At 37.6% G+C, this 24,482-nt stretch overlaps 1 protein-coding gene across 29 annotated transcripts in view; it reads left to right on the top strand.

The window, feature by feature from the left end:
* Positions 1-24,482, top strand: part of LOC119858363 (sarcolemma associated protein) — a 159,093-nt gene that overhangs the window by 101,682 nt on the left and 32,929 nt on the right. For 8 of the 29 annotated variants that reach the window (XM_038408797.2, XM_043519983.1, XM_038408792.2 and 5 more), the window contains exons 10-17: positions 1,487-1,624; positions 2,267-2,435; positions 2,522-2,572; positions 3,134-3,184; positions 12,966-13,028; positions 20,664-20,720; positions 23,640-23,720; positions 23,989-24,048. In XM_038408797.2, the coding sequence (XP_038264725.1) occupies positions 1,487-1,624; positions 2,267-2,435; positions 2,522-2,572; positions 3,134-3,184; positions 12,966-13,028; positions 20,664-20,720; positions 23,640-23,720; positions 23,989-24,048 (670 nt within the window). Of the gene's footprint in view, positions 1-1,486; positions 1,625-2,266; positions 2,436-2,521; positions 2,573-3,133; positions 3,185-12,965; positions 13,029-17,928; positions 18,013-20,663; positions 20,721-23,639; positions 23,721-23,988; positions 24,049-24,482 lie in introns of all 29 variants that reach the window. The other 21 variants (XM_043519976.1, XM_043519968.1, XM_043519978.1 and 18 more) reach the window with 5 other exon arrangements.

Below are 24,482 nucleotides of genomic sequence, written 5' to 3'. Positions count from 1 at the left end.
TTGGCCAAGTGGAAACATTCCATTTATTGGACCTTTGAACAGGATCTCTCTCCATCCTGATCTTCTCTTGAGTCTATCTTGGACTATTTGCTCCACGTAAAGCATCAGTGTCTGGTACTCTCATCTACTCCCATGGGACTTAAACTTGGTCCTTTCGAGGCTTACGGAGGGCCCCCTTCAAATCATTAGCATCATGCTCCCTACTACTTCTCTCCTGCAAGGTCACCTTCCTGGCGATCACCTTGGCCAGAAGAGTCTCTGAGATCAAGGTCCTTATGTCAGAACCATTTTTACATGGTGTTCTTCAAGGACAAGGTCCAACTGCACCCTCATCCAGCCTTCCTGCCAAAGGTGGTGTGTCAGTTCCACCACAACCAGGTCATTTTTCTACCTGTCTTCTTCCCAAAACCTCAGAGGAACAACCACTTGTACATTGGACATTAGACAGATCCTTGCTTTTTATATTGAGAGGACTAAGCCCTTCTGCAAATCCCTGCAATTCTTCATGGCAGTAGTGGAAAAGATGAGAGGCTACCAGTGTCAACCTAAAGAAGCATGTATGGATAACTGCCTGTATTTGGTCTTGCTATGAACAGGCGAATGTCCTGCCTCTAGTTATTATGACTGCTCGTTCCACAAGAGCCCAGGCTTCGTCAGCAGCATTTCTTGCACAGGTACCAATCCACAACATCTGCAGAGCCTTCAGTTGATACCTTCAGTTATGTCTCTTCATACCTTCAGTTCATACTGCGCCATCGTCCAACAAGGCCAGGACAATGCCAGTTTCGGGAGAGCAGTGTTGCAGTCAGCATGTCCATGAACTCCGAGCCCATCTCCTGGGGAACTGCTTGTGGGTTACCTAGCATGTAATGGATGTAAGCAAGCACTCAGAGGAAAAAAAACAAACAGTTACTAACCTTTCGTAACTGTTCTTTGAGATGTTTCTCATGTCCATTCCATGACCCACCCTCCTACCCCTCTGTTGGAGTTACCAGCAAGAAGGAACTGAGAGGGTGTGCAGCCAGTGGCACCCCTTATATCGGCGCATAAGTGTGCAACTCCAAAGGGCGCTAGAGCTGGCCCAGTGGATGCCAGTAAAGGAAAAATTTCCAGCCACAGTGCAGGTGACGTGCACGCAGCTAGTGGTGGAATGGATATCAGCAATACATCTCGAAGAACAGTTATGGAAGGTTAGTAACCATTTTTTCTCCAGAGCCTACTCTCATTTTTTCTTGCACACACAACCTGTTTCTCCACTTAATGTGTGGTTATTCTTATTTAAATTGAATATTACAAAGGTGTTTTTAAATAGGGAATATTTTTGCCAACATTTGATCTAGCCATTTGGCCTTTATTAACAATTAGAAGCAAGGAGGTTTTTAGATCATATTTCTTGTCATAAATTGAAATCTTCAGTATCAAACTTCAATATCCGTAAACTGTCGCTATTTTTTGGTTTTCACATGCACTAATTTTTTCCTTATAGCGAAGTTTAAGTAACACTGAAGATGAATGTACTCACCTGAAAGAAATGAATGAGCGGACTCAGGAAGAATTAAGAGAATTAGCAAACAAGTACAATGGAGCTGTAAATGAAATTAAAGACCTCTCTGACAAACTAAAGGTAGGAACAGAACTTTATCTAACCTTCTGCAATTGTTAGTCCTTGCAATCTAGCATTGCTAAGTAAAAACTAGTAATAACATTCTCAAGGTAACTTTTTTTTTTACCACCAGAGAGGGAGTGACACAGCTCTCTTTCAAGCTAGTAAATAACAATACAGACCTGTTTCATGAACCTAAGCATTTTGATTGGTGAAATGAGAAACTGAAGCAGTTCAGCTGTCCTAAAAAGTTCTTTGGACACCTATGCTATCCAGATAAAACTGAGGTGTTTGTTCTGTTTTACTATAAAATTATTGAAAATAAATTGTAGAAATTGTTCTGGGATGTTTTATCTTTTGTTATGGTTCCAAACAAGGTGTGTCTTGATGGACAGAGGCTTTTAGGACAAATGGTGGAATAAATTGCTGTGGAATTACATTAAAGAAATGGAAATACAGGAGAAAATGCATCTATATGAAATAAATAAATAAGGTTTCCATGAACTTACTTCTGGAAACGGCTTTGTAGAAAAAGGTTACAGGTGGGTATTAAACTTCCTTTATTAGAGTGGCTAAAAAGGGAGTCGCATCTGAATGTTCACTCACATAAAAATTAGTGCATCATTGTCTTTTATAACTTAATTTTTTCTCACATTTGAACAGGTGGCAGAAGGAAGACAAGAGGAAATCCAACAGAAGGGGCAGGCAGAGAAAAAGGAATTGCAACATAAAATAAATGAAATGGAAGAGCGAGAACTAGAGCTTCAGGCAAAAATAGAAGCTTTGCAAGCAAATAATGATTTCGCCAATGAACAGCTAACTGCTTTACAAGGTCAGTCATCTAGTCAAAAAATACTTTGATTATATCTTTTTTCTTTTAATCTGTGAAATATCTTTTTCTTGGAATTCTGTTTACAGTACGGTTAGAACACCTTCAAGAGAAAACTCTTAAAGAACACAACAGCTTAGGTAGGTGTGATATTAATGTTCTTTGCTCAGAGCTGGATTTCATCTTTAAATTTTTATCCCATTAATTATATTATAGCAATCCTTATGATCTAGGTATTGCTGACAGTAAGAAAAAAGCATTTAAAATTATGCATTTGTCTGTTTCCTCTTAATCGCTGATCATAGTTGTATTTGACATGTTAAAATCGAAAGTAATGTCAATGTAACAAAATACCAGAAGAGGGCACTGCTATTTAAAATGTTCATCAAGTTTTTTTCTTTTGTCCAGTTCTCGCTTGTGAACTCAACTATGTTTGTGTAGGAAAATGTGTTAAAAAAAAAATAATTTTTTTTTACTTACTTGATGGTAATTTTTGACACATTTGATCAATATATGACAGGATCTGTCATGCAAGAAAGTATCATTAAATTGTATCGTGTGTCCTAACATAGATTATTTGGTTTGATTGTTGCTTCAATACTTAGAATAAGGAGGCAGTATGGAAAGCCAATTACATTTCACAGTGCTCTACATAAAATACTTGGCTTGAATCCAGAAATAATACCCTTTCTTAATTGTAGGGATACAAGTTGATGACTTCATACCTAAAATTAATGGGAGTGCAGAAAAAGGTAGTGTATCCTAAATAAAGACTAACTTTTTTCTTATAGTTGCTGTTTAAACTTGAAAAAATTGTTTATTCTCTAAGATTTTGTTTTTAATATTTCCTGTTACTTTTTTAAAACAAAAAATATGTAGATTGTCGCCTGTTTAAAAAGGCAGTCTTTTTGGTTAGACTCCAAATCTAGGTTTTGTAATAAGGCTTTTCGAAACCTAATGCGCCAAACCAGGAAGTTATAGCTTAACCTTTCTTCAGATGGACTCCCATTGAATTCAAAGGAAGTCTACCTAAGATGTCAGGATCCTGCCACTATATTAGCAGAAATAGTTTCATTACTTTTAAAAAAACCAGTGTAAACATTTTTATACTTGCTTGCCACCCAGACGTCATACCTTTCAACAGTAAGTCAGAAGATGTAAGTAAATAGGCCTGACTAGAAGCAAGTGAATGTTTTCAAAGTCTACCTTGAGTGAAATGTATAAGTATATAAACAGCATAAATGGTAAAAATGAAATAAGATTTTTAAAATGCAGTTTTTATCCGAGATGTTCATAAAACAGATACAGTAATCTCCTTTTTCCACAAATGAATTTAAAATGATTTTTTATGACCTGTGTCCCTTTAAGTTAAATAACTTTTTACTTTTTTGGGGTTTAATTACCTATATATTTTAAGACTGGGATTGCTTTTTCCTGCTGTCAAAAAGTGTGCATTATCACACCATATATAGTAATCAACCCCAGGCTTTGATCACATGCAGAGTGGTGCTCATGTATGAGGCTAGAACTGGGCATAGAGTGCTTGAGAGTATAAAATGTTGGAAAAGACTTTTAAGTTTTGCAATAAATCATAATTTAAATGTTTTGTCACATATATGAAAATATGTACTGTAAATGGTGCTAAAATGGAAAAATATTTTTGCAGTAAAGGATTTTTAAAATAACTTTGCTTGGTGAATGCTGAAGATGTTCTTTTATCTGCTGCAGTAAATATTGATAGTTTGGAAGCATTATTGCTTTTGATCACTAATCTTATTTAATAAACTGGCACATATTAGTTCAGATCCAATGCTTTTAAAAAATGTTTATTCTACTTCTATAGAGTCAAAAGGATTGTTACTGCTAATCCAGTATTTTTTTTCCTAACGGAGTTCTTCTATAGGGCTTAATTTTGGGAATTGCATTTTGCTTGCATATTAAGTATGTCATAACTTTTAGCATGCAGACTTATTTTTGTCAATAAAGCCCTCCATCATCTTTCAAGCATGAATTCTCCCTTTACCATGCTTAACCTTGCCCCCAGTGCTATTCCAGACAGGGTTCTGAAGTTCTACCATTTCCTTCTTTTATATATATTGACGTTCTCTTTCCACTAATAGATTTCTTACTGCTGTTAATGTGCTTACTTTATTGCATGGCCTCCATGGAGATTGATGATACTGTGAATTATCCAGCAGAAAACACTTGTGTAGAGAGTTTGATTGACCAATGTCTGCAGCCTTTATAAGTGCCATATGCGTTTTGAAGCAAACCTTAAAATACTATATATTGATCCTTTATTAGATTTTTATATAAACAGAGGCTTCTTAGGTGAGGTTTGTAGCTATCTCAGAATGTGTAAAACACACACGGGGAAAACTTAGATTAATACCTAAAGAAAGTGAAAGTGTGAGGGGACTTTAGCATATAAGTAAAGTTCATAAGTAACTGGTACTTATCTCTCCTAACTCCATCCTGAATTCCAGACACTTAACTATGATGCACATTGTCTCTTACTCCTTAGTGTTAATGTCTTTTGTGTATGCTATTTCTCTGACCTACTGCGAAGTCACCAGATTGGCTGTAAATTATTTTTTTTAATGATGTAGCATTCTATCTTAGTGTCCAGAGTTTCAAAACTTTGGAATTTTAACCTTAATGACATCTTAATAATTGTTTAAGAAAGCTCTTCAGATGTAGAGTTGTTTTGAATCTCTAGAAAATGATAAAAAAAAATTGCATAAGAAAGTGAGTTCACTTTTTTGTAAGTGAAAGAATGGTTTAAAACTGAAATGTCATGTTTTCAGTTACTGAAATTGTGACGTATCTTGTAGAAAACACTTTGGTGCACCATGATTACTTTTAAACTTCATGCTATCCAAACCATAAGAAAATTGTGGGTTAGGATTTTTTTCAGCAAGGAATACACTACTTTGGACAAGAGTAGCTTAAAGCTCAGCTGAAATGTTTTATTTATTTTTTTAAATTGTGGACTTCCGGATTACAAATGTATGTATTTTAGAACAAAAAGGTTGAAAAGAACTGTCAAATCCAGACGTTTTTCAGTCATTTCAGTTAATGCATACGCCAATTTTTGTAGTTTTACAGCCATATTTTCATTTTGAAAATTCTCTTCCCATTGTTGTGACTTTACTGCCACCTCTAAGCACTGAAAAATGATGAGCCAAGCCCTCAAATGTAAGAGTCAAATTGGTTGAAAAATTATATTTAGATAAATAAATAAATCATTGTGTTTTGCTGGCTGTGGGTTTTTTCAACTCTATGGGGAAGCCTCACACTCCCAATTTGTACGTGGTCATCTGAGGTTCAAAATTTAATCTAAATACATAATCGTTCCTGTTTGCCCTGTACATACACCCTGCACTACTTTGTGTCCCTCTCCAAGGACATGTAGGGCTGTGTGGGCGAGCTGCCCTTAGTTCCTTGTCAACCACCTTGGCCTGAGATGGAGCATTAATGTGCCTTACTTTCTAAGTCTATTTAGCTTAGTTACCCTTCTTTATTATTTTTTTTCTTTAGTTTTATTTAGAGATTTAGGGGGACTTTCTCTCAATCCATTCCCCTTTGTGGAAGGGGACATTCCCTTTCTGAATACTATTGTCCCTGTTTCTGCCAGGCTCTCCTGGTTTCACGCAGTGCATCTCTTGCTGGGAGGCCATCCCAATCAGTGACAGGCATTCGCATTGTGTCTGGTGCTTGGGAGAGTCCCATATTTGACAAAAGTGTTGCATCTGCTCCGCTTTTAAAGGCAGAGCAAGGAAAAATTGGGAGCTAAAACTGAGTCTCTTAATGATGAAGTGTTCCTTCTATCTGGCCTCAGATCCAGACCAAGAGACCCCCCCAGGACTTTGGTTGCTGAGTGCTCCATCAACTTTGGCATGTTCATCTTGATCTACCCAAGGTAAATCCATGGAGAAGACCCATAGAAAAGGGAGTCATTCCCCACAGAAGGAGTTAATCTAAAATAGACCTTGGTCCTTGCAGAGCACTCTGGGTATGGCTGAGGCTCCAGATACTCTCGATACAATCCTGTGTCCAAGGCTCTAGACTCATCAGAGAAAAAGAACAACAAGCATGCTTCACAATTGAGATCTTCAGTGCCGGACACTGCATCGCTGAAGCCTGCCCCTCTGTGAGAATGGTACCCACAACTCATTCAGTACTGTCTACATTTAAATTGGTCACTAAGATAACCTTGGTAGCGGGAAGACACCATCATTAGTACCCTCTACTTAAACCAGAGTAGACTTGCCAGAGCAGCATAGACCCTCAGTACTGACCACAAAACAGGGTCCTGCTCTTCAAACCCACCTAGTACTCTATGAGTACTCGGTGAGTTCCGATTCTCAAGGGGTCTAGTTTTGAGGGAACCAGAGTCTCCCTTGTTAGTTGGCACTGAAAGGTTATCAGTACCAAAACAAGCATGGTTGTTGAGGTCTGACCTTTCCCCAGTGCTGCTTGACTCTCCAACATCTTCAGAGAGTGCTATTGTCCATCTCTTGAAAAGGAGGAATTCCCCTCTGATTTGAATATTTCCATCCACAGTTTGCTGGCACCTCAGACAAAAGAATTTCCATCCTGACACTTTTTTGACAGGAGCGGGGAGCTACACCAAAGATGGGTCTGTGTTTCCCCAAGTTGGTTTGAGCATCAGTGGATACTACCCCCTATGAATTTTGGACCTCCCCAATGGCTGTACTGGTATTCTTGGGCTGCATATTGTCCGCTATTTTCCCATTCCCCTAGTTTCTCCTATGGTAATACCGGGAGAGATGTTCTCCTCCTCCAATTGCTCTTCCTCCACCACCTTCGGCACAAGAATCCTTTTGAGGCGCAGGAGGCCAGGGCAGATAGAGGTTACCAAAGAAATATTTATTCATCTTCCCCACATGCAGTGGTTCTGCTTCCCCCATCGGCTGATGTCTGACACTTGCAGGCATTAATGAAGCACATCATGGATTCTCACCAGATCCCCTTGGAAATGGTCAGGGAGTCACAAGATAAGCTCATGGACATTCTCCAAAGAACTCCCTCTACCTGAGTTGCCCTGCCTATTAAGGAGGCCCTGTTGGATCCTACTAAATCCATCCAACCCCTGCAATAATTCTGCCAATGTGTAAACGGAAATATTATGAATATTATGTGCTGTCTTAAAACTTTGAATTTTTGTTCTCCCATCCAACACCAAACTCCCTGGCTGTGGAGGCAGTAAACCAATGTGGCAGACAATATAATGCAAAAGCTGCACCATATTATAAGTGCCTGGATCTATTAATCAGAAAGACCTATTTATCCATGACTCTTCAATTTAGGACCATGAATCTCTCATGGCGAAATACAATCACTCAAATATGCTAAATTCACCACCTTTATTGAGCGCTTGCCATCTGGTCAGCATGACCTGTTTCAGGCTATTATTATGAAGGTCAGTTAGCTAGAGCATTGCTACAGAGCTCGTTAGATGCAGCCAATGCTGTAGCTGAATCCAAGGTCCCAAACTGCTCAAAGATCCCACTCCACTTCATGCTCAGAATTCCAGAGACCATATGAACCACCCAGGAAAAAGTCAAGGTTCCAGAGTAAGAAACCACTTGCTTCCTCTGCACCCACTACTGAGGCATCATTGTCAAAACTAATGCTCAGATGATAGTCTGCTCGAGAGCCTGAAAATATCCTACATCATCGAGCTGCATATATATTTTATTCACCTTCAACCCTTTGGAGGCTCTCTCCCATGCGGAAGGAAAATGGGAGTAAATCAGATCAGACTAATGCATGCTAGAAGTTATATCAGGGTTTGCTATCCTTTTTACCTCCCTCCCCTATGTCCAGCCCCCTTCCCCATCCCTCTTTAGGGACCCCCTTTCACAAGCATCTCTTAAAGCAAGAAGTTCATTCACTTCTGCCAATGGGTGCTGTACAAGGAGCTATTCAGCACAGAGGAAAGGGGTTTTGTGCCTGCTATTTTCTGGACCCAAAGAAGAACAGAGAATCGAGATCGATTTTGAATCTAAGACAAACAACTTTGTCAAGTCACAAAAATTCAGGATAGTATCTCTTTCAGCTATAATTCCATCAGAATTAGAATAGGGGATTAGTTTTTGGCCCTCAACCTTCAGGGTGCCTATTTTCATATCACAGTTCACCCATGTCTCAAACTATTCCTGTGCTTTTCAGTAGAACACCTGAAGTATCGAGAGCTCCCACTTGTTCTTTCATCTGCCCCAAGTGTGTACTCAAACGTGCTGGTGGTAGTCACAGCTGACCTCTGACATCTGGGGATAATCATTTTTTCATACCTTGATGACTACTCAATGGCTGGTCTTATAACTAGGTTTTCAATACCACAAAGATGATGAGATCCCTGTTCTGCAAACTAGTGTTGCAGCTCAACATCAAGAAATCCCCTTTTGACCTTGGTATTAAAAAAGAAAAGAAGGGGAAAAAAAAAGTACATAGGAGCCTCCTTAGATGCTGCATTAACCAGGATTTAACTCCACCCCACCCCAACAGATTCTCTAAATTGGTAAATCTCCTCTCAAAGATTCATATCAGTCCACAGACATCAATAAGTTGTCTTCAATTACTCAGATACATTTCAGGTTTCCTTTGTGATGCCATATCCCAGGCTCTGCCTTCAGTGTTTCCAGGGTTGGTTCAGGACTGTTTTTTACTCTGAACGAACACAGCCTAAACAAGTCAGTCTCAGTCGCTCATCAGGTAAGAGACTTTCAAGTGGTGGAGGAACCCAGATAATGTCTGACCAGAGATTTGGTTTGTTCAGCCTCCTCCCTCTATCACCATAATCTCTGATGGGCTAGGGGCACACTTAGGGACCCTCACCACCCAAGGCAAAGAGTCTACCCAAGAGAAACAACTGCACATTAGGTTCCTTGAGCTGAGAGCAGTCAGGAATGCCTATATCCACCTCCTGCCTTTAATCAAGAACAAGTCCATAAAAATCCTCATGAACAACATAGTTTGCATGTTCTATATCAACCAGCAAGGAGGGGCCAGGTCCCCCTTCCTTTTGTGATGAAGCAGTAAAGCTCTGGAACTGCTATATAGCCAATTGCATCCTTATTTCAGCAACTTACTGAAACAGATTAGAATTACTGAAACAGATTACTGAAACAGGTTAGAAGACCTACCTCAGCAGGCATTTCTCACAAGACTATGAATGGGAGTTGGAACCTCTGATTTTCAATCAAATTTTACTGACTTAGTGGGTTCCAAAAATAGATCTTTGCCATTGTGACCAACAAGAAATGCAAACATTTTTCTCAAGGAAGGGGATTGGGTCCTTTCTCTTTGGGAGCTGCCATCCTTGTTCCATGAACAAGAAGTCTTCTATATGTTTTTTTTTTCCCCCCATGCCCCTGATTCTGAATGTAATAAACAAGATAAAGCATGACAAAGCCAGAATTGTATTAATAGTCCCAGTGTGGCCCAGACAGATATGGTATTCTTATCTGATTCACCTAGCAATCGGTCAGGCAATTAGCCTTCTGCCCATTCCTCATCTTCTTTCCTAGGATGCCAGCCCCACGCTTCATCCGAACCTGAAGATACTCTGTCTCGAAGCGTGGCTCCTTGATGGTTCACGGGACTAGTCAACTAAGGAGGTACAATAGGTTTTAATGAAGAGTAGGGAAGATTCCATGAGATACTTTTTCTCTTGTAGAGGTAAGTATCAGCCTGAGGTGTATCCAGAGAAGTATTCCACCTGTTGATGATTCCCTCTCAATCATACCTTGATTACCTCCTAGAGCTAAAAAAGATAGGATTATCCACGAGCTCTATCAGGGTCCACTTGGTGGCTATAACAGCCTACCATGCAGTGGTTGAGGGATTCTCAGTCTTCTCCCATCCTACATCTGTAAGGTTTCTGAGAGGATTGGGGAATCTTTCTTTTTTTCCCCAAGTTAAGGAACCTACTCTTATTTGGGATTTTGATTTAGTACTTAGATCCCTCATGGGCTCTCCACCCCTTTGAGCCAACAACTACCTCTTTCCCCTGTTTAATTTATCTCTTATGGCAGCCTTTCTGGAGACCATCACCTCTGCTTATAGCATTGGAGAAATAGGGGCTCTAATGGCAGAGCCTCCATTTTACAGTATTTTTCAAGGACAAAGTTTCGTTACATCCATGCCCAAAATTTTTACCCAAGGTGCCATCTGAGTTTCACCTGAACCAAGTTATCCACCTTCTGGTTATTTCCCAAATTCGAGAGGGGATTTCATTTTACACACTTCGATGCTTAAGAGGGCATTAGCCTTTTATGTGGACAGAACTAAGTAATTTAGGAAGTCACCCAGACTGTTCATGTCTGTTGTGGATAGCTCCAAAGGTTTGGAGGTTTCCACCCGGAGACTCTCCAAGTGGATTTCTGTCTGTATCACATTTGCTATAAATTTACAGACATATGGAGGGGTTGGGGGGGTTGTAACAGTAATCTGTTTCAGTAATTCTAATCTGTTTCAGTAAGTTGCTGAAATAAGGATGCAATTGGCTATATACCAGTTCCAGAGCTTTACTGCTTCGTGGGGGGTTGGCCCATTCCATAAGATCTCTATCTACATCTCTGGCATTGCTCAAAAATGTTCCTATTCTGGATATTTGTAAGGCTGCCACATGAATTTCCATACATACCAGTTTTCTAAATCAGATACTGCTATTAAAAAGGTTGTATTGTCTTCAGTTGTGGACTTGGTGCCGAAACCCCCTATTCCAGCTGGAGGTACTGCTTGGTAGTCACCTGAAGTGGAGGGCCCGAAGGGACACTACTGGAAGAAGGAGGGGTTAGCTCACATTATGCAGTAACTGGAGTTCTTTGAGATGTGTGTTCCTGTGGGTGATCCACTATCTGTCCCCCTTCCCCTCTGCTTTGGGGTTTCCTCTGGGGACCTCATGGTAGAGAAGGAACTGTGGGCAGTTTGCCCACACAGCCCTATATAATTTTGGCGTGGGGCACAAGGTGCATGCATAGGCCAAATAGGCACTAATACCAAAAATCTCTGATTAAAGGTGCAAGGGGTATGAGCACACCTGAAGTGGAGCACCCATAGGGGGACACATTTCAAAAAACTCCGGTTACTGCACAAGGTGTGAGTAAGCTCTCCTTCTTTCCTTCTGTCTATCTAGAAAAGATAGGCAGGTGCCCCACTCACATTCTCTGTCATGCTTCGCCCCATCTCCTGTCATCCACTTCTGCCCTGTATTCACTATGCCCCCATATTTCCATTCATTTTTCTGTAATACAAAGAATAATAGAGGCCCCAGCAGAGGTCAGGGCCTTGTTCCATGAGGTGCTATTCATATGTAATAAAAGACAGACCATGCCTGACCCAAAGAGCTTACTATCTAAACAGTCAAGACTGTGTATGAAGAAGGAAGTATTGTTATCCCAATTTTATATATGGAGAACTGAGCCTCGCAAGGACTGTGATTTGACAATGGTTACAGAGGAAGTCTTTGGCAGAGCTGGGAATTGAACCCACTGCAGGATGTTATACACAAGACCATTGTGTTTGCAAGAAATCTAATTGTGTTTTATTGTGATGAGACTCCAACCAAAAGAATCCAAGGAAAAATAACCTTTGCTAATGTAAAAAAACAAAACAAAACAAAACAAAAAAAACCTGTGTGTGTATGTATTTTCAAATTTTAGGAGGGATTACAATTAAAGAGCAAAGAAAAAAAATTACTTTAGCTCTAAGACTTTTTAAAATAAGGATAAAAATATTCAAATTAAGAATAAAATACGTAAAAATGTTTTTCCCCCCTTAGTGCAAGGATTTAATATCTTTTTTTGTTCAAAACTAATATACTAATGGTAGGAACTGCTTGTCTCTCAATGCTGTGGGGTATGATATTTCAGTAAACTGCAGCGTAAGAAGGTGTCAAGGATTGCATCATCTTATATATTCTAAATTTATTTTTAATTTAAGTCTGTTGGTGAACACTGAGTTAAATATTTTTGGTGCAACTATAGATTTGCCAGTGGAAGCAGAGTCAGGGGTGTGTTTGTGTGTAATTTATGACATAGCTAAACTGAAATAGGTGTTCTAGTTGGTGCTAAATGTAGGAATTTTTGTAAAATGAATCAGTTACTAAATTTGTTAAATAAATACTTTTAGAAATAGTATAATATTTCTTGAAGTAAATATTTTTCATTCATTTTCATTAATAACTTCCATAGAATTTAGTATTAAAGTTTACACTTTAAAAATTGAACATACTTTTAATTGAATATGTTAAGTATACTTTCCCAATATTTTATGCAACTAGGTCTAATAAACAATCTGTAAAATTTCTAATCTCCAAAAAATAATTCTTAACTATTTCAACAGAATATGTCTTGTCTGCTTGTATATTAGGTTGATTCATCATATTGAAATCTGAGAATAACGCCTAATTTACAATATTTTAATGTATATTTCAGATTTTACAGTTAAATCAGTTCTAAGATGATGAGGAGATATAAACTGAAGTGTTTCTTTCTTTACTAGAGCACTTTCTTTCAAAGAGTGGAGGGGACTGCACTTTTATTCATCAGTTCATAGAGTGCCAGAGTGAGTACAGAGCATTCATCACATTGACTTTAAAACAAAAAACCAAAATATCAAAAATGAAAAATACATTTATCAGTACTACTTAATATTTCTGCAGTAATGGAAATGCACTGTAAGTATAGAATTATGGCATTATGAACTCCAGCAAAGCTGACCCTTTAAGAGTAGGAGATGTCTTTGTTGCTTTTTGTAAAGTGCCGAGCACATGATCTGTGTTTAACACTTTAATCTATTATTACTTTCTATCAGCAAGAGAGTGTGAGTGCTACAATGTTGCCGTATGTGTGTAAGATTGACCTAATTTTGTAACATTGATGGAAAATAAGAGAAGCTGGAAGCCTGACTAACAATTCCAGTTAAAACAAACATTGCAGGCTGCAGCAGACAGATAGGGATGAGATAATGGTGCCTGTTATCTCTTTTCTGTTTAGCATTATGTATGTAATTTCTGATAATTTTAAGGTTTTATAATGCAGCTTGCACTGGATCAAGTGTGACTGCAGGAACGAAACTATAAAAGAGTCTAGTGTTTTCATGTGGAAATATAAGATTTTCCAAAAAATGTATAGAAATGGAGCATAAGTGCTTACTACTGATCTTGTAGGAATGCAGATAATTTTTGTGCTTGAGGTGAAAAACTTGCTTTTCAAAGCGAATGGTTTTAAGGATAATTAGTAGAGAAGCAGTCATGTTTGCATGGAGCAAATCTTTAAGGAAAAACTCCATTTATACTTTGTTTGTTCTGTGAGCTGGGACAGGAGCACGAGCTGGGGACAAACCTGAAAGCACTATGAAAGCATAGCTGGAAAATAGAACTCTTTTTAATAGCATGGAGACCACAGAAAGAACACTGCTTTCCCCCCCACACACACACACACTACTGTTGTGCTAGGAAGGTTTTTACAAAATTTGTTAGGTGTAATTTTAAACATTTAAGTTAAATTTATAAATTAATAGAGCAGAGAGAAGTATGCATAAACAGAAGTGAGGCAATAATTTTCTTTGACAATTGATTTTTGTAGTTTTGCATGTTGACCGCTGTTGTTTCTAAGATTCACTGCCAAAATGTAATGAACATCGCATAGTATGACTTTATTGGTGGGTTTCTGCTTTTTAAGGTGTGGAATACAATATTATACATTTAAGAGTATTCTGATATAAATTAGTGCCCATTTCAGAAGACCTAAGAAAAATGATCAATAAACCAAAATACAAAAAAGTAAATACAGGTTAATTCCTTTTAAAAAAAAAAAATGGCTTGGGTTGTATCTTCCAAAACTTTAGGGAATGATCCAAAATTTCTCAAGTGGAGACTTAAAAAGAATATTATCTTTAGTAGTTTTAAGCTTGATAGAGATTACTTAAGGCTCCTCTTTCTAACAGAAGGCATAGTAAAAGTGAGCTTGCTGACCTAATTGATGAAGTCAACTTCATTTTCAATGGTATGATGTATACACTGTTTGCTCTTTTAGCTAATTAAAATTGTATATTTGCGGATCTCATGCTAAGATGTCAACTAACTAAAGCGGATGAGCACTTCTGTCACTACGAGGATACAAAAGTGATCATCTTGATTTAACTAAAAGATTTCAACATCCTTTGAAGTAAGAGAGATTAGAAGATAAAAGATAAAACATAAAACGTTTTGAAAGAAGTGGGGAGAATTTGATAGCTGAAAACACCAAACTTCAAGAACCCGATCAAATAGTAATATTTCATTCTTGCTTTTTTAAAAAAAATGGTCCCACTGAACGAGGAATAATATGTAAATATGAATAAACAAACTTTTTGAAAGAGTAAATTTATATTTCCTTCTAAGCAGATGAGAAAAGAAATCAGAAATTCTAAATTAGCAGTTCCTGAACTGTAATCTGGACTATCAGAATGCCAACCCTAAGATTCTGGGAGCTGGGACTTTAAAATATATACCAAATATTATCACTCATGCTAAAATCACCAGAGAAAGCAACTGGGCTGTGATTACTGCTAGTCCACAGAGCTAGCTACATTATACTGACTTTTCTGTTTGTTTCCAGGAGTTTTTACAGTTGTCCAGGTTTTTCTTTCCACAGGAAGAGACTGGAAATCTGTAAAAATGCCTGAAAAGGATCTGTTTCAGAGTAGCAGCCGTGTTGGTCTGTATTCGCAAAAAGAAAAGGAGTACTTGTGGCACCTTAGAGACTAACAAATTTATTTGAGCATAAGCATGTATCTGATGAAGTGAGCTGTAGCTCACGAAAGCTTATGCTCAAATAAATTTGTTAGTCTCTAGGGTGCCACAGGTACTCCTTTTCTTTTTGAAAAGGAGCTGTCTGTCTAGCTTCCTCTGCTAGTGTTTGCTGCTACAAAAGAGAAGTAGAGGAACCAGTAAGACTGGATATGCCAAGCACCAGCAGGGGAGAAAGGAATGAGACAGCTGTACAGTGTGTCCAGAAGAGAAGAGGCTGTTGTGGTGGCTGAGCAGCATTTCTAAGGGCACAGAGGAGAAGGGAAGCATGTCTGCAGAGACAGGAAGAAAGGGGAATTATGTGCTAGCAAAGCACAAGTAGTGAGAGAGAAAAACGGAAGATGAAATGAAGAGCATCAGAAGACAGTGATTAACTCTTAAAGAGAACAAAATACTTACTGTGTTCATAGATATTGTAATCCATGTAACCAGCTACTGTCGTCACCACAGGGATGTTATGTGATCAGTAATGGGAGTGAAGGTAGTTGGTGCCATCATAAACTGGGGGCAGGAACGGTGGCATATAGTTCAGAAGACACTAAGGCCTGAATTTGCTGAGGAGCCTAATGGAATTTACAGCAAAATCCCCATTCAGTTGCAATGGAAATTAGTCACCTAGTTCCCTTGGGCTTGTTTGAAAATCCCAGCCTCTGCCAGCCTTAAGATTTGGGCCACACTATGAAAAGTTTTGAGAAACCCTGTTTTGAATGATCTGGGAGAACTGTAGCTTGATGTATTTAATTGCTCCTCACCTATTCCCTCCATTTCTCACTGCTTTTTGCATTAACTGCTGGACTGCTTCACCATATTCATAAGGTGAAATCCTGGTCACTTTGAAGTAAGTGGTAAAACTCTCATTAATTTCAGTAGGGCCAGGATTTCACTTTTTCAGTCTTTTGTTAGGTCTGTGGTGATACATGGATGTTAACGTGGGGCATTTGATTATACCAAAAGTGGTGAAAACGCTATGCAGATAAGAGGAAAGTGATGCAATATGCAGTTTTCCTCCTATTTTAAGCTTTGCCTTTTTTTTTTCTCCCATTCTTATTTTAACCTTTTGCTTCTCTGCTTTTTTTAAATAAAAGTGGATATATTTTATGTACAACTAACTGTTTCCTTAAACTTTTAAGCAAGTATTTTATTTTTAAAAGTGGAAATTTCTTTTAAATTATTTTACTGGTTATTTCTATTATTTTCATAAATAATATATGGGACACGTTAAAGGTGACCTACAAAGGGAAAGTTGGGCTTGTGTCCTTTTGCTTCTTTCTGATATATTAAATGGTCTTTAAAGTTTTGTCTGCCCTTGAAGACACTCTCATGCTTTGTCTGAGTATTAATAAAATGATAATGCTTAAAGAGTTATTTGTGAGCAATTAAGGAAAAGCATTTTTTAGTCAGACTTCAAACATGCGGGATAATTATTTTTTAACTCCTATGTAACTTCAGACACTGACACTTTGGATAAAAGATCTTTTTGTTAAAGATCCAACATGTTTGTTGTGAGCTGATGCACCTAAATGGTTCTGAGCAAAAGAAGACTTAACATTATTATTACTAGAGTAGTAGTAATAATTACAGGGCACTATTGTGCTGTATGCTGTATGAACACACAGTGCCTCGAACAATGGGGTCCTAGTCCATGATTAGGTATGATTATTATAGTAATACCAAATAATAGTAAGACAGTCCCTGTCCCAAAGATACTAAAATATAAATTACAAAGACGAAGGGTAATTCTAAGGTAGAAAATCAAGCAGAAAACCCTAAGAAAGCCCCCCCAAAACCCTTCAGGCCACAGTCTAACTTCAAAACAATTATTTGCACTTTACCTCTAAAGTACACGGTCTCAGTAAATAATTCTTAAAATAAACTACTATACTGTATTAGTGTGCCAGCTTCTTGGGGGGCAGTCACTGGAGAATATCAATTCTGGTATGGTAATCAAAAACTTTAACAAATGCATAAACATATTCAGCCAAAAATATGGATATATCTGTTTTTATTCAAATAATATGCTTTGTAAGCCCCTCTTGAAAATAAATTTCTCAAAAATATACAGACAGGAGTACTTCAGATTCTCTAACAAATCCAGTGTCTGCTCGCCTTACTTATGTTGAGTAGTAACTTGCTGCAGAATTGTGGAATAAGGTACTAATCTTAAGTAAAGAAGGCCGAATTTGGTCCTATGTTTTTCTTTGCTTACTTTCTTGCCACTTTCCTATTTGGGGTTGCAGCTTTTATAGAATTCTTTCAAAACTCATGATTGAATTCCAGGCTATTGTATAGATCGGTCTCTCTGAGGTCCGCTAATATCCAGTCCATGTATCAAGACTTTGTTTTCCCCCTTGGTCATCTTCCACCCACAACCATTGCAAGAGCAATCATACCAGTATAGCTCTCCGGTCTCTGCTGGATATGCTCAAATCAGCATAGCCTAGTTCTCCTCAATTTGTCTTCAGTTGGAGCAACCCCCACATTAGGCCCTTAACAACCTCATTTTGTTTCCCATTATGGAGTGTCTTTCCATCTGAACATCTTCATTTCTGTAGTGGAGAGCATACTGAAATATTTTCTAATGGCTAGCCTAGTCACAGTGCCATATATTAGGATGGATCAAATTAGTTTTATACACTGTACTTTTTAACATTCTTGGCATCTTCTTGTCACAAGGAACTGGAGTCAGTTCCCTCCATTTGCACCAAAATGCTGGGCATACCGCAGGATGGCACCATAGGCACCAACCATTGATCCCAGGTATTTACATTCTTTCACTCTTCTAAGCTGTCTGTCTGTGATGTCCTTTATGGTGAGTCCTGCTCCCCCCCATTTGTCATAGCCTCGATTTTACCAATATTCGCTGTAAGTCTAGCCTGCTCAAAACTATGTTGCCACATTCCAAAGTTGGTTTGCAGGGTCTCAAAATCTTCTACATATATCACCAAGTTCTGTGTATTTATTACTATATATAAATATGGCCAAGTCAAAACAAACTTTTCCATTTGCTTTGAACTTTGTTGATACTTCATGGCATCTTGCATACTGTTATTAAACTGTTGTATAGTATACAAATGGAAAACAACAACAGCAGTTTTTAATCAATCAGTTGTATTCATGTGTGATGTTGGGTTTACTGAAGGAGTTATGCCAAAAATCAAATTGTGGTCTGCAAAGCCTGTATTAAACTCATAAACTGTCTCCACACACATGAACACACTATGAATCATTGTGGTGGAGGAAACGTTAAAAATTAGTTCTTTTCATCAGAATTTTTAATAAAAAAAAAACCATAGAAAATACACTGGTGAAAGCAATTTGAGTTGGCCAGGAAAATAGACGAAGGTCAAAAAAGACCAACTTTTTTTTTTTATGCTAATTGTAGACTGCTTTTAGTTTTGACCAGGCATGGATTTGTGCAGAGTCCAAAATCTGCAACACATTTTGCTGCCATAAACTAGTTACGCACCCATTCTAACTAATTGTTTTATGATATGGCTGCCACTGTTATGAATGGAGTCATTCTCATCTATTAATGAGGCAAGTGGGTAGCTAACGTGGATGCAGGATTCTTATGTTCAGCTCCTTCTCCAGGGGTGCAGGCAGTCTTCCCCAGGCGCTTTTTTGGCCTTGCTAGAAGAAACTCTGGCTGGTGTATATGTGAAATCCAGTCTTTTTTCCTGACCTCAGTAGAGTTCTGTAACAACATGGAACAAGGCAAGACAAAGAATACTTTTCTGCCCTGCTCCTCCTTTCCTCTTGCTCCCGCCAAAAAAGCCAGGAAAGAAGGGTTGAGCATGCTTTGGGCAGGGGATCCATTGTGGCGCCACACACACTCTCTCTTTCTCTCTCTCTCTCTCTCTCTCTCTCCCTCCCCCTCCCGCTCCCCACCCGCCATGGCTTCATACAACTGCTGTAGCTCAGTCTGAATGATTGGTGGGAGAGGAAACCAGTTGTGAATTGGGTGACTATCCTGTGCTTCAACAAACTCTCAAAGCACTTCTTCACTGTGAATGTACTCAACAATGTGGCTCAAGATTCCATCTTGTTAGCGGGCAATATCATGGCTACTTGCATCCTTGCTTTAAGATCTTAGTCTGTTCTAGGGTGTAGATAGCTCCTCCAAACTTTCTCTTTACTCTCCAGAGGCATACTGGGGACTTAATCTTGAAAGGAGGTCTTGGAGAAAAAATTAACTACCTCCCCACTCATGCTTTGTATGAGAGACACACATTTTACTTGATTCCTAATCCATCTTTTTCATGAGGCAATCTTTAGTGAAGTACAGACCGAGAACAAACTTCAGCATTGCTTTTGCAGTTAGGGATTTAAATCCAAAGCTTCTTACAGCTAGAGGAAAACTAAAGGTAACCAGCTCTAACCATTCTTGTCTCTCCTTAGCATGTTCAGCACTGGAGGGGTATTTTACTGTTACTTCGTATCTGAAGCAGGATTACTTCAGACTCTTGGGTGTCTATCTTTTTGATTAAGCATTTTTACTATATTCAGGACAATCACTACAACTATTTCTCCCACTTGAAAAACAAAAACAAAAAACTATATCTTTTCTGCTCCAAAAAAACCCCAAAACAGAACACCACAAACACACAAGCAGATCTTCCTGTAATGAGAAAGGGGAGAAGAGCTGAAGATTCCATAAATTGGTTAGGGACCTTGCTATTAGAATCTCTCATATTAATTGTGGCTTTTTTTTTTTTTACTGCCCATCACTGTATTAAGATTTCCTTGATTTTTGGGAAAGTGAGGACAGTTCCTATTGGAGTCTTCCATAACAGGTTCTCTAAGGCACTTACTTAGCAGAGAGGCGCAAATAAGACTGTTATCCAGGGAGTCAAAACCTTGTGCTAAATGCCCGCTGTCCAATCCTATTTGAATAAATGCTCATCATCCCACTCTTCTTTTTGCATAAAATGGCTCTTCTTATGGCCATCTTTGTGGGCACAGAACTAGAAGTGGAGATCTGGGGAGGCTATAAATTCAGAAACTCCACTTTCTGATAAATCTAGTTTTTCTAAGAAGCTGGTAAATGCTAATTGTTCTCAGTTTGACTTTTCAGTCATATATAAAAAACCGTTAGAATAACTTTACAAAGTAAAATTAATCCTTCATTAATTAGCTGAAGTATTTAACAATGTATATTAAATAGTAAAAGCAAATATTTAACATAATTTCTGCTGTATTCATTATGCTTCGCATTATAGCAAAGTTATAGTTAACTGTGTGATGATCTGTTTAATTTCCCATGCCAGAATCAAATTTTTGTTTAAGCAGGGGTATGGAGTAATACTGTCCTTTTTAAATTTGGTCATGGAATGTGGACAACATAGACATGCACAGGGAAATGCTTGCTGAATTTGGACTTGGATAGTAACGTTTATTTTGTTTGGCAGACAAGTTCATAGACGAAGGACATCTAACCAAAGTGGAAGAAACAAAGCTTTTGAGAGGTTAGATTTCTGATTTATATAACTCTTTTTGAAACATGTTTTATGTAATGGGTGTGTTTAAAATAAGTTTCTGATTAAACCAATAACTTAGTAATATTTTTGTTAAATATTGGAAATATAAGGTAACTTTTTAACAAGTCCACAAAGAGAGTAAATATAGTTGGTATCCATTGATACATCACTGTATAACTATTTTAGGGGGATAAACCAGAAGGAAACTATACTTTGAGGGATGGGGGTGTGTGGTGGACTGGTCTTGACTGATTTACCTGTGTATTTCTCATCCAAAGGTTTTTTTTAAAAAGGAATTTTTTTGCAAATTAAAATCTCTCACTACTAAATTAATTTCAGACTGAGTTTTTTCACTGAGCAGAACCAGAAAATATTAGTTAGTCTTAGTTGACAGATAAGAGGGAAAAGGTGTGGGTTTTTGTAAATAATCTAGAAATATCCTAATAGTGTTAAAATGAACCCTAATCTTATAAACCTGCTTTTTTAAAGATAAAACATGAATGTGCAACCCTTTAAAGTTTGTCACTTTCTTGTTACACAATCTTTTTATAAGAAAAACTAAAATACAAATATGTATTTGGGCAACTTAAGTCCCTTAATATTAACGAGCCTCATGTTGCAGAGCCAAAATCAGGAGTGCTACAGAGTAATTTTATGTAATTTATGTAATAAATTTATGTAATTTATGATAGTCCCCATATTGAGCACAATATTAACATTTTTAATATTTTGTTTGTTCAGTGGATATAGTGGTAAAGTGCTGACATTTAACCATTAATTTTTTCATCTTTTTTTCATTAATGTTTCTTAATATATCAGAGTATTGATTTCTGCTCATCTATCAGCATAGATATTGTTACATTTAAACATATTTTGGTCATTCAGGATTCCAACTTTGTTTTTAAAATTACTTCATCTTCTCTGTGCAACTCCATTTTAGCTTGTTGCCGAGCTTGTATAACTCCAGACAACATGCCATGTTTGGCAAAAGAATGCATACGATAAGCCTAACTGTAATTTAACACTTGCATGCCAGTATTATCTTGCAAAATGATGAGCTATTTTTAGTATTTATTAATACTGTAATAAGTATGGTGTCAAAAAATTTTAAAATAGATTTTATTTTATTATCTCATGTATTAAAGTAACTCATTTGCACTATTGAAAGTGTGGAAAAAATGGAAATGAAAGAAAAATCCCAGGAAAGAGCTTTGTGTTACCAAATTGTGGTATATAAAAATAGCTGCCAGAAATCATGAACCATTAGTCTTAGGGGAAGGCATATGTTGATGGCTACCACCTTCTTTCTTGACTAACGTCTGTTAACAAAAATGAGGTATCTTATTTGTTGTTTACTTTCTGTTGTGACTCTCACAACTGGATGTTCCTCTGACATAATGACGTGGTACAATCTTTTTTACTTTGTCTGAAAGTATGAAAGGGAAAAGTGTATTCTGTTAATCTATCTGTCTGTTTTGCTTTGATTGCTTGTCTGTTTCCCAGAGCAAGGACTTTAGTTTCTGTTGAATTTGTTTTTGCTTTTCAGTTCCATGGAGTCATTATCTGACAAGAAATAGCAAGTTCACAATGTCTGATATCAAATTATGTAAAAGAAAGTTATGCCAATCCTGATAGGTTTCCCATGCACTTATTTGTCTATAACTGCATGTTCTTTCTTCCCTCTTCTTCCAGATGCTTTTTTTTTTTCTTTTGGCATGTACGTTAAATATCAGCAGGTGAAGACAGGATTTGTGATGACAGTGCTTCATGCTGATATGGAAGGAAAGACTCTATACTGGGAGCATTATAATAGCTGTCTATCTAAATTCCTCATTACCTGGCACTTGTGCCTGAGGAGAAGGGTTCTCCAATTTGTGGGTAGACAATAGTGCTATCCAAACAAGCCAGAGTGCAGTGAACCAGGAATAGTTTATTACACGTGTCCTCAAACCTTGATGATGAGGGCATGATTCATAATCTTGTCTTTTGGTCCACCATCATTGTATCTGCGTGCATCCATCTGAGCTAAATTGAAGTTCAGAAATAAAATTAAGCTATTACAGGCATATAAAGTGAGTCTTTGGCCTTGTTGAGTCAAGCGGACTGTTGCATGGGAAAAGGATGAATTAGTATAATGAAGTCCACTTCCCTTCCCGTTTTCTCTCTTTGTGAGGTCTCTAGACCTAGCCAAAAAACTGCTTCCATCGTTCCACTAAACTTCATGTAACTATCAAGTGGACAGAATACAGAGGCTGATCCATAAGCCCTTTCAGAGGTGCTTTTGTGCAGGCATGTAGACCGTTTCCTATTAACATAACCTAAACTTAAAACTATTTTTAAAAAACGAGTTAAAATACTGATGATTCACATTACTAAGATTAATCTTTATTCATAGTTCATTTCAAATTTATATTACAACACAATGCACGTAGGCATCTATTGCTGTCGTTTTACTTATTCAAAACACTGCAAAATCAAGTTTTGTTCTCAGCAGCATTTTCTTTCCATCATGATACAATATCTGTATTGTTCTGAAAATGTTGCTGCTGTTTTTTCTGATTTGTTCCCGGAAAGACTGAACAAAACAACGAGCTTTTACACTGGGTTCCAACTGGCAAGAGTACAACTTTAAACAAAAGCCGAGGCTATCTGCGAGGCAGTTACCATCTCATGTTGGACTGTAACATTAAATATGTGATCCTACAGCTGTTTAATTCATTTTGGAGTGGGATTTTAAAGCCACAAGAAAAACCCTGGCTTTTATTAAAGCACAAGTGTAACAGTTTTCTTCAGTTCTGCACTTTCAGCAGCATCTAGCAGTAGATCTAGAATTTATACTAAGGGAAAGAGGAAAAGCCATAGGAAATGCACACACATTTTAATTGAGGTTCTCCTTGTCTCTTACAGAAAACCAAGCAAGAGCAAAAGAATCTGATTTGTCAGATACTCTTAGTCCAAGCAAGGAGAAAAGCAGTGACGACACTACAGGTAAATTTGGGTGTAAATTTCTGCAAAATGGCTTTGGTGTTGGCAAGTATGTTAAGGTTTGCTATTAGAATCTAGAACATAAGTTACACTTTATATTTCGCTCAGCCAAATCAAGTGTAATTAAAGAACAACATGAGATGTAGTATTTTGCTTCTAACCTTGTGGGGTAGGGGGAGAGAGAGAGGACAGTAAAGGTTTCTCTGGTCTGTTTGTAGAACTTGACTCTAGTCTACCCACTGTTTTAAAGCAATTTAAATTTTTTGTTTAGATGCCCAAATGGATGAACAAGAGCTAAATGAACCTATTGCTAAAGTGTCTCTTTTAAAAGGTAAACAAATTTCCATATTTTTTAACTTTAAGATGTAGTGTGACAGATCCACATTCTGAATAATACATGTGTGTTTTATTCTAGGACTCTGTATTTCTGTCAGATGAATATTTGTAGTTAAGTGAGAAGTGCTCAAGTTTAAATATTTAAATTACTTTATTAAGGAAGTATGTTTGAAAAGAAATTGTGATTCATTCATCTGAAATAAATTAATGTAGCCAACTGTTAATTTAGAGATAAGTGACATTTTAAATTAGAGTAATCTTTTTTTCCCAGTTCACACCAGTACTGTTAAAATAAATCTTCATGTGTAACTTAAAGCATGAGTCAAGAAAATAATAATTTCTCTTCATGTTCTGTTTCTTGGTTAATAATCTGTGTATCTCTTCTGTTCATTGTTACCCAATAATGCTTAAAATGGCTATTATCTTGTA

Source organism: Dermochelys coriacea, chromosome 7 (assembly GCF_009764565.3).
Source record: "Dermochelys coriacea isolate rDerCor1 chromosome 7, rDerCor1.pri.v4, whole genome shotgun sequence".
Taxonomy (NCBI): domain Eukaryota; kingdom Metazoa; phylum Chordata; order Testudines; family Dermochelyidae; genus Dermochelys; species Dermochelys coriacea.
Note: the sequence above shows the minus strand (reverse complement) of the source record. Positions and strands in the feature narration are given on the sequence as shown.